Raw genomic sequence first — 9,528 nt, 5'->3', positions numbered from 1 at the left:
TATCAGCTTGTTTAAATGTCTCCAGTTCCTGCTTTCATACTCCCACCTAGTGTTTTAGAGAGCACTGGACAGAGAGTCTGAAGATGCAGTGCGGGCAAATAGCCAAGTTGCTTGTTCATTCAGCAGCCCCCTGGCGAACACATGCACTCACTGTCCGGTGTCGCTGGACGGCCGCTGGGGGCCAGGCTGCCAGCTGTGGTCTGCAGGAGAAGCAAAGCGGGCTTACCCCCAAGGAGCCGGCAGCCCGAGTGTCCAGGGAGAGTCATTCGGTAAATCCCAAGGACAGAAAGGGAGAAGCTTGAAGAAAGGTTTGACCAGTAAACTGTGGATGCAGAGGAAGACGCCACTGATAAAGATGTTAGGTCCCCGGAGACTCGGGGGAGGTCGAGACGGACTCAGAGCAAAGGCAAGTTACTGAAGGTGGGAGGTGGACAGGGAAGAGAGAGCATTTAAGTCCAGGAGGCGCAGACCGCGTGCAAACCCGCCGGGGGGCCGGGGGACGTTCGCGGGAAGCCGGCTGGCGACGGAGATGGGACCTGCTCCCTGCGCTGGGTGCTTCCTGTCCCTCCCCCAGCCCCCCGCCGCCCCCCTCACCAGGCCCGGCGTGGCTCGTGTCTCAGCATGGCACCCCCAGACGAGCGATAACTTAGTACCGGGAGGGGTAAATAAGTCATCTCTTACCTTTTGTCTCCCTCCCCTCCTCTCTGGAGCTCTGCCGACCCGCTGTGAGCGGCCAGCCAGGCCCCCCTGGAACAAAGCAATGAACCGAGCAGTTGTCAGAGGACTTCCTCCACCTGCCCCCGGGGCCCCTGGGGCCGAAGGGGTCCCCCCAGCCCCTGCGTGCCCTCCCCAGTGGGCAAACCATATCCAGGCACATCCTGTGCCCGGGGCCCAGCGTGCGGCCCCCAATGTGTCATAGCTGCGTGCCCCCCACCTCCATAAACCTGGCCCCGAGGGGGTGAGGTTCCTATGTCATCCTCCATGTCAAGCTTTCGAGAAAGCATCTCTGGTTTAGCGGTGCCTCATAACTGACGACCCAATACTCGCCACTTATCAGTGAAAGAGGCTCCCGAAAAATCCCACCCAGGAAGTCAGAATGAGCAGCGAGCAGGGGCCGGGCCCGGATGAGGACGATGGGCATCATTCGTGGAGCGCCGTGGCTCCGTCCCCGCGCTTCACACCTGCATGGCTCGTTCCATCCCGTCCAGCGGCCCCCCGGGGCGGCTGCCCTGCTCCCCGCCGGCAGCCGAGGGGACGGGGCTGCGAGCATTCAGAGAATGCTCGCGATCGCACCGCTCTTCCACGCAGCCGGCACCGCAGCTCGGGTGGGTCTGGTGACAGCCTGACGGTGAGAGCATTTAGCCAGCAAACTGCAACACTCCCACGGTGACGCGGAGCTCACGGCGGGCAAGCGTCTCTCCTGAGCCGCAGAACGCTGTCCTCAGCTGTGAGCGCACGGGAGCACGGCCCGGCCCACCCCGGGGGTTCTGACGCGGGGAGCCAGGCGCTCCGCGGGCGGCTGAGGCTGCGGTGATCCCACGGGGCTGCGGGGAGGGGGGCTGACGCTCGTGCTTGTGGCTGAATTACCTGCTCCAGGGCTGAAGCTCCAGCAGGGTCCTTAGGAGCTGGTGTGCGGGGAGGGCCACGCTCGTGGTGTAGATTTCGGTGCCCATGGCGTAGGGTGATGGGACCGGGGACCATTGTGAGGACGGAGGTCTTCCCTTCCTGGTCCGCCAGCACCAACATGGTGCCCGCTCAGGGGGTGTGGAGACAAGCGGCAAAGACGTGGACGCCGTCGGGCCGGGGAGGCGGTTCAGTGTGTGATGAGGGGCTTGGGTTCGGTAGGCACAGGGAACCCCCCGTATGGAAGGAGGGGTTTCGTCTGGGGAAGGAATTTTTAGCCTCTGTGGGTGCGTCGAAGGCGTCTGAGGCCTGTTTACTCTCCAAATGATGACTTGAAGTCATGCCTCTGTTGAAACGGGGGCAGGAACGGATGGGCCCCGTCTCCCCCCGCCCCGCCCTGCCTCCCTCCTGCCCAAACAAGCAGGGAGGCGGGGAGGTGACACGGGTCCCCCAAGTTCGAGTCGGGCAGAAATTGTCCTCTCAGATGCCGGTTTGGATTTCCATTTACTGCTCCTGACCCACACAGACGACGGTCTTCTGCTCCGTGAGCCTCAGTTTGCCCATCTGTAAAATGAGGGGATCCTTGCTGCTCAGAGCACGGCCCACAGCCCAGCAGCAGGAGCTCACCTGGGAGCTGGTTAGACATGCAGAGTCAGGGCGCCTGGGGGGCTCAGTTGGTTGGGCGACTGCCTTCGGCTCAGGTCATGATCCTGGAGTCCCGGGATCGAGTCCCGCATCGGGCTCCCTGCTCGGCGGGGAGTCTGCTTCTCCCTCTGACCCTCCTCCCTCTCATGCTCTCTCTCATTCTCTCTCTCTCAAATAAATAAATAAAATCTTTAAAAAAAAAAAAAAAAGAAATGCAGAATCAGGGGCGCCTGGGTGGCTCAGATGGTTAAGCGTCTGCCTTCGGCTCGGGTCATGATCTCAGGGTCCTGGTCTCGAGCCCCGCATCGGGCTCCTTGCTCAGCAGGGAGTCTGCTTCTCCCTCTTTCTCTGCTGTTCCCCCTGCTTGTGCTCTCTCTCTCTCTGTCAAAAATAAATAAAATCTTAAAAAAAAAATAAATAAATAAATGCAGAATCACACCCCAGACCTGCTGGGTCAGAAGCTGCATTTTAACGAGTCCCCCAGGGGATCCAGGCGCCGGAAGGGGCCTCGTACCCTATGGGCTCCTGCGTTCTGTGAGCCTGACACGAAGCGGACAGGGACTTTGTAATGTCACTGACTGCTCTTTGTGGAGTGTTCCCGCTCATTCCAGAAAGGTCTGGGCGGGTGTGTCTGCAGAGGCGGGGGCAGCTCACGCTGGAGGGGCTGCTTCACGGGGAACCCGGGAGACGCTCTGGTGTGTAGCAGCAAAGGATCTTCTGTGCACTTCTGTCTGAGGAGGCCAGGTGGGGCTCCCTGTGTCCGCGGTCCCCAGCACAGCAACCCCAAACGTCCTGAGAAAGGGCCCAGAGCTGCCGGGGCCCCCAGAGCTGGGGCTCCTCCTGTGTGTGCCTGTAATCTGGAAGGTGCGCGGGCTGCCCTGTCTCCTGGTCCTTCCTTCTCCCCGGGGACTCTGCGGCAGGACCTGGTGACCAAAGGAGTTCCTTCTTCTGCCCACGGGACGAGGCTGGGACGAGAGGCAGACCAGGGAGTTGGCTGCCCATTGCCTGATTCGGGAGAGGAAGGCAGGGTGGGCACCACGCCTTGTCAGAGGAGATTTCTGTCTGGAGGGAATGAGAGCTCTGGGCTCTGCCTTCCTGTTTGCATGGTTTCTGGGGACCACTGGGGTGGGCCTGTGGGTTCTTGTCCAGAAAAGTTCCTAAGATGAGCCTGCGCAGGTGGTCTGGCCTGCACCAGCCCCACGGGGCCCTCCGCGAATGGTGGCAGGGGCTGGCCTTCCGGAGAGCACAACTGGGGGGCTGGCCACGGGTCAGGCATCTCGCTTGATCCCACAGTGACCTTGGAATTTAGGATGCATTCTCTCAGATTATACAGACCAAGAAAGGGAGCCCCAGGTGGTCAGATGGTTTTCCCGATGTCAGCTGTGTGGCCAGGATTGAGGACTCCGGACCACACCGTCCTGCCAGTGGCTGGGCCCAGGCTTGTCAGGATTTGCCTAGTGCAGGTCTGATGGGGCAGACAGCTGTCCCTGTGCTCTCACCCCCCGAGACGGGCTGCCGGCTCACCCTGCGGGTCCCATGTCACCCCCCGCCTCAGAGCAGAAGCGGACCCCCCCACCTCTGGACTCTCTCGGAGGGGTCCGGCTTCCACGGCCTCGCCGGCAGCAGGGTCTCTCGTGCCCTGGGGCCAGCGTGCTACTGTTCTGGGCGTTCTGAGCAAGGATCCAGGGGCTCTCTGGAGGCTCGAACAACACTCTGCTCCTCTCTCTCTGCAGGTGCCAAGCCCCAGACCCCAGGACGGACCACCTGCCGAGAGAACCAAGACCCTGGTGCTGGCGTGTGAAGGCAGCGTTTCTGGTCCCCGTGAGGCCCGGCGAACACGCGGCCCGAGCCGCCGCGGAAATGCAGAAATACTGCTGTTCTGGAACCCTGAGCTGGTTACAGCGAGTCCTGAGGAGCTGCAAACAATACGTCTGCCTTCTTCCTCCTTGCGGGCTCTGCAGAAGAGGGGTCGCCGCACCCTTCAAGGAGCGGGTCAGCTCAGGGCCATCAGGCAGCGGTCAGCCAGCCTCCGGCCCGTGGCTTCCTGCAGAAACTTCTAGCACTGTTGGCCAGTGGGTGCTCTTCCTGGGCCTTCGGCAGCTGGGAACCGGGTCAGGACCGTATCTTGCCAGCAGAATCTCAACTCCCGTTGCCAGAAAGCTTTGAGTGGCCGGCGGACAAAGCCGTGCTCCCTTGGTGAAGAACTCCCAAGTGAAATTTGAGAAACTTTGGGGATTCGCTTCAACAGAATGTTCCTCGGGGTTTCTGTACTCGGGCGCTGGAAGCCACTCCGGGGACAGAAAGCACAGAAGCCTGCCCCCCACCCTGGCAATGTGGGGTTCACCTCTCTAGGCAGGAGGCCTCTCTGCCTCCCGTGGCTCGGACAGAGACACGGCAGAGGTCTCTTTAACGTTGGGACAAGGAGGTTTTGAGCATTATCCCTCCAAGTGGAATTGTGTGTATATCCACCCAGAAAGTGATTGTGTGTGTGTGTGTGTGTGAGTGTGAGATCTTTGAAATGACCTGTGATATAATCAGAAGATGTCAGAGCTGCCGGGCCCCTGCATGCCCGACGTCCACTCCGCGTGGGACTCTGGGGCCCATAGAAGCGGTGCTTTCCCAGGGGACCCCGGGAGCTGGGGCAGAAGGGGTGCCCACATCCAGACTGCCTCCCGTTCCCATCCGCTCCACGCTGGGAGCTGGGGACATTCCGTGAGCGAGCAGAGGTGCCAGCCTGTGGTCCGGAAGTATGGGCGCCCTTCAGAGGAGCCCCATGGTGATGGGCTTCTCTGCAGCAGACAGCAAGCTGCCCCTGGTTTTCCCGATCGGGACTTCGGAGCGGGGCCGTGCTGCTCTCCTGTCCCTGGAGTCCCTCCTTTCCCTGAGCAGGAACGCAGACTCTCCTGTTCTGGGGGCCATGGGAAAGGCGCCGTTCCCAGATGCCGCGATGCGTGCCTTCAGCGGCCGGCCGAGGCGACTAGAATGGGCCTGTTGTTCTCGCAGGCCAGGCCTGGGCCAGGCAGGGAGGACACCGCGGGCACTGAATCTGAGAGTATCGGTTTCTCCCTCCCCGCCTCCCGGCACACCTGCGCAGAAGGACGCAGGCCCAGGGCGAGGGGCTCTGCTCAGGCCTTCCTGTCTGCCCCGACTCCCCCGGGGCGCCCCCAACACTTTACTGGGAGCCCACGGGCCAGGGATGGTCAGATTTGTCCCTGAGCTAGTTCAAGGGGAGGAGCCTGGTCGGGCGAGAGAGATGTAGACCCCTTCCTTCGTGAGGGAGACTGTTTGTGCCTGGGCATAGCCACCATCACGCCAGGGATAGGACCCGGGGACCCTGGCAGGGAAACCAGAGCTGGTCACCAGCACCCCAAGCCCAGTCTGAGCCATCTGTGTGGCCACAGGGGGACAAACATGTTTCCTGGGTGCATTCTATTCTGAAAGGGGAACCTGGCATCTTCTTTTTAATGTTCCTGTCTTGAGGTTTATCTAGACAAGAATCTAAAACAAAAAAGATAAGCAGCTTTATAAAATAGAAGTTTAATGAAAAAGAAACTTAGTTCTCTCACACATAAAAATAAATCTGTAATCTAGGGCTGTTCAGTTCTCCACAGGGGCAGGGCCTAGATGTTTCTCTAGATTTGCTTTGCCACCTTCAGCATGGGTCCCACTACGTAGCCAAAGAGAGCTGCTGGAGATCCAGCCATCATACCCACATTCCTGCCAGCAGGAAGGAGGAAGGAGGGAGGAAGGTCTTCCTCGTTTCCCTTAAGGACATTTCCTGGAATTCACACACCGTCCTGGGGATGTGTTGGCCAGAACTTAATTCCGAGGCCACAGCTTATATAAGAGAGTCTGGAAAGGTAGTCTTTATACTAGGTGCCCATACCCCCAGATAAAAGTCAGGAGTTCGTTTCCCAAGGAAGGAGGGAACAACTGGGGGACAATTCTCTATCTCCGCCTCATCTTCCTTTGGCTAGGTGATACACAGAGGGTTTGTAACACACAGATACCCTGTTATCAAGACTTATTTTAGAAGCGTAGACTGATAAAAATGGAGCAAAAATTAAAATTCAGCCCGTCCACAGCCTTGTTTTCCAAATTAAGAAACTGAGGCCCAGAGAGTCATTCAGAAAAGCTGAGCTCACACAGCAAGTTTGTGGCATCTAATTTCCTCCAGCTCATGTTGCGTGGGAGTATTTTCGGTTTTCTCTGTTTCTTAAGAAAAAGGCTTCATTCTGGAGGGGCGGGAGCACGGGCACCAAGGATGAAATTCCATCCGCCGCCGGGTCTCTGAGCGGCAGGCCCCTGGCGGGCCGGGGACGGGGCAGGCGCGCCCTGGTCTGCCCGGCCCTGAGTCGTGGCGGCGGAGGACTCTGCCCCGGCTGGCTGACCTGTGCCCACTGGCACTGCCCCTTTGTGCGCCGGTGGCCCTGCCTGTGTCCGCCCCGTCCGTGGACTCACTCAGGGTCTCACTCAGCGTGCTTCAGTTTCAGGGATCACTCCGCCAGGATGGGAGCTGCCAGCAGGCAGGACTTCTCCTTCAAGGCGATGCTGATACTCAGCTGCCTCAGCCTGGCCTGCTTCGCTGGGGCCGCGTCCACAGGTGAGCCACCAAAGCGCCGTGGCACTTCCGTGCCTCAGTGGGAGGGCGAGGCTGCTGGGGGCAGGAGAAGGAGCCACAGGGCAGGGGCAGGGCGGCAGGGCTCTGGCCGGTCCCTGCTACCCTCCCATCCCAGGCGAGTCTTGTCCCGGGCCTCCGTCATAAGCCACGAAACGATGGGGCTGGACTAGAGGCGGGGGTTCCACACTCAGCATCCACGGGAGCCAGGCAGACCAGTGGGGCTGGCCAGGCGGGGACCGTGGTCACCTGGGGAGCTCAGGCTCCTCCAGAGGGACACCCACTTCTCAGTTCTGGCCAACTGCTGTCATGTGTGGAAGTGGGGCCCCGTTGTGGGATCTCATGAATTATTAAGAGAAGGCAGAAATCTAGATTTTTATGTAAAATTCCCTTCTTGTTAAATGTTGACAACATATTCCAATGTTATAGACCACTTTGGTTGCGGGGGGAGTCCAGAGAAAAATCACATGTCTGGGAGCCAGCCTGCCACCTCCACTTGAGCCCACCGTTCCCTCTTCACTTTGCTGTCATAAAATCTGGGAACCGTTAAGCGCCTTGTCGGCTGTGATGCTCTACGCACGGTCTGTTTTTCTGATCTCAGTGTCAACTTTTTCCTGGGACGATTTTGAATGAACAAGCAGAAGCTCAGGGCAGGTTTGTGGGAACAACAGGAGGCAGCCTCCAGGGAGACAGACTTGGGGGGCAGGTGAGAGATGGGGCACCATGTGTCCGTTTTGGGCAGAGGGCTAGCAATGACACGATCACCATCGCGGCTCATGCTCTTATCATTAATCGATCTGGCTGCTTTTCTGCAGTAAGAATAAAGGAACTTTACTCTGTTTTGTTCTTCTTGACCCGCGGAGGGCAGGAAGTAATCTCTAATCATCACGAGTAGAATTCCTTCAGCGTGATTCCCATGGAATCTTGCAGGCCCGGAGGGGACGGGGCAGGTGGGCAGTGTTTTAACTCTCAGTGAGATCGTGGGCAGCATGGCCTGAATTCATTCATTCATTCTTCCGTCATGGATTCACCTAGTGAACGCCAAGGGGCATCGGCGCTAGGCCAGGAGCGGGGCTCAGGTGTCTGTTTCTGGATGACCCCCCTCAGGGCCTTGGGGAGGTCTCATCAGGTACTTTCCTGCCACCTCCTGGGTGTCTCTCTTCTGTCTGGGTGGAGACCACTGGATAGGAGGCCGTGTCTCTGGTTTCCCGGTCCCTGCTCCTCTCTGCAGTCTCTCCCTCCGTGACCCGAGTGCGCCGGGCTTGCATTCACTCTCCACCCTGCTCCCTGCTCCTGCAGACCCTCCTGGGGAAGCTGGCTGCCCTGGAGATATTCCAGCCAAGGCTCTGACCATTGCCAGCCCCTGGCGGGTTCCCACAAATGAAGACCCGCTGAAACTGACCTTCGCCGCGTGTGAATATCCAGCTCTAATGAAAGAACCCGGCTTGTGCCCGCTCAGCCTCTGCCGTGGGGTCGGAGCTGCTGGCGCTCTGGGACACGGTCTCCTGATGACAGGAGAGCCTGTGGGGTCAGCCTGACCACTTCCAAACCCAGATGTGACGTCGGACTCAGTGCATGTGCCTGGAGAGTAGAGGGACGGTCGAGCTGGTCCTGGGAGACGCGGGTGGCAAGACCCTAGGGCTTTGTCCCGGGAAGTTGGGACGCTTGTGGCTCCATGTCTGGGCCACTCGGCTCGCCAGTGGGCCTCATGTGTCCCCTGCAGCATCCCCTCCTCGGAAACGGACACTCGGGTCCAGAACTAGGTGGATGGCAGCCTCCTTGGCTGGAAGCCACCAAGCCCTTGACCCACCTGAAGACAAACCCGGGGACGGGCAGGACCGTCAGACGCCTCTCGGTGTGGTGGAGGCTCCAGCCCCAGCCCCCGTGACCCGGGGTTTCCGGGCGCTGAAGCAGAGGCCCACCCCCAGCCCAGCCTGCGGGCGCCGGGAGGTCCACTGATGAGCGAGGGCCGTATTTCTCAGTGTGTTGCAGTGACTCGAGCCCCTTGGGGCTCCCAGTAGCTGGAAGAGCTGCTTTCCAAAGAACGTGAAATTCTGTCCTCCTTGAAAGAGATCCGGAGCCTGAGTGGGTGCTGACAGGGAACGAGCTGGTGGGCATAAGGCGGGTGCTGTGGGGCTGGGGAGGGCCGGGGGGACCACACCTCAGCCAGCCTGCGCCGAGGGCCCACCCCATGCCCGGCAGAGGGGAGAAGCCAGTCGCTGCCTTCAGAGGGACAAAGAAGACGAGGTGATACGGGTTTGGGGTCCGTATCTGGGGCCGTTGAGTGAAGATAAAGGGCGCCTCCCTTCCAGTTCTCTTGAGTTAAGTAAATACGGGGCAGACATTCACATCCCAGAGTCAATGGAACGAAAGTAAAGCGACATTTTGAACTGACGTGCCGGTAATCGCATGGAGTCCCTCCCGGGGTCACGGCCCCCCCGTTGTGGACGTTGTTCTCTGCACCCACGTGGCTCAAGAGACACAAGGCGTTGGGCGCCCTTCCTTGGAGCCTGAGCTGGAGGTTGCGTCCATCCTTCCAACCTACGCTGGGGTCTTCACCTTCACCTGCAACCTTGCCACTGTGGCGGGTCTGCCTGCCCCCCCTCCACCCCCACTCCAGGGGCCTTTAAATCTAGCGGTTC

At 59.7% G+C, this 9,528-nt stretch overlaps 1 protein-coding gene across 1 annotated transcript in view; it reads left to right on the top strand.

Moving 5' to 3' along the window:
* The first annotated feature begins 6,736 nt into the window (after window positions 1–6,736).
* The window catches only part of CEMIP (cell migration inducing hyaluronidase 1), a 56,951-nt gene continuing 54,159 nt past the window's right edge, over window positions 6,737–9,528 (top strand). The window contains exon 1 of the mRNA XM_035024267.1: window positions 6,737–6,871. Coding sequence (XP_034880158.1) covers window positions 6,778–6,871 — 94 coding nt within the window. The 5' untranslated portion in view covers window positions 6,737–6,777. The remainder of the gene's footprint in view (window positions 6,872–9,528) is intronic.

Source organism: Mirounga leonina, unplaced genomic scaffold (assembly GCF_011800145.1).
Source record: "Mirounga leonina isolate KUSES-001 unplaced genomic scaffold, KU_Mleo_1.0 Mir_178, whole genome shotgun sequence".
Classification (NCBI taxonomy): domain Eukaryota; kingdom Metazoa; phylum Chordata; class Mammalia; order Carnivora; family Phocidae; genus Mirounga; species Mirounga leonina.
The sequence above is the reverse complement of the archived record's forward strand: the minus strand, read 5'-3'. Positions and strand labels throughout refer to the sequence as shown.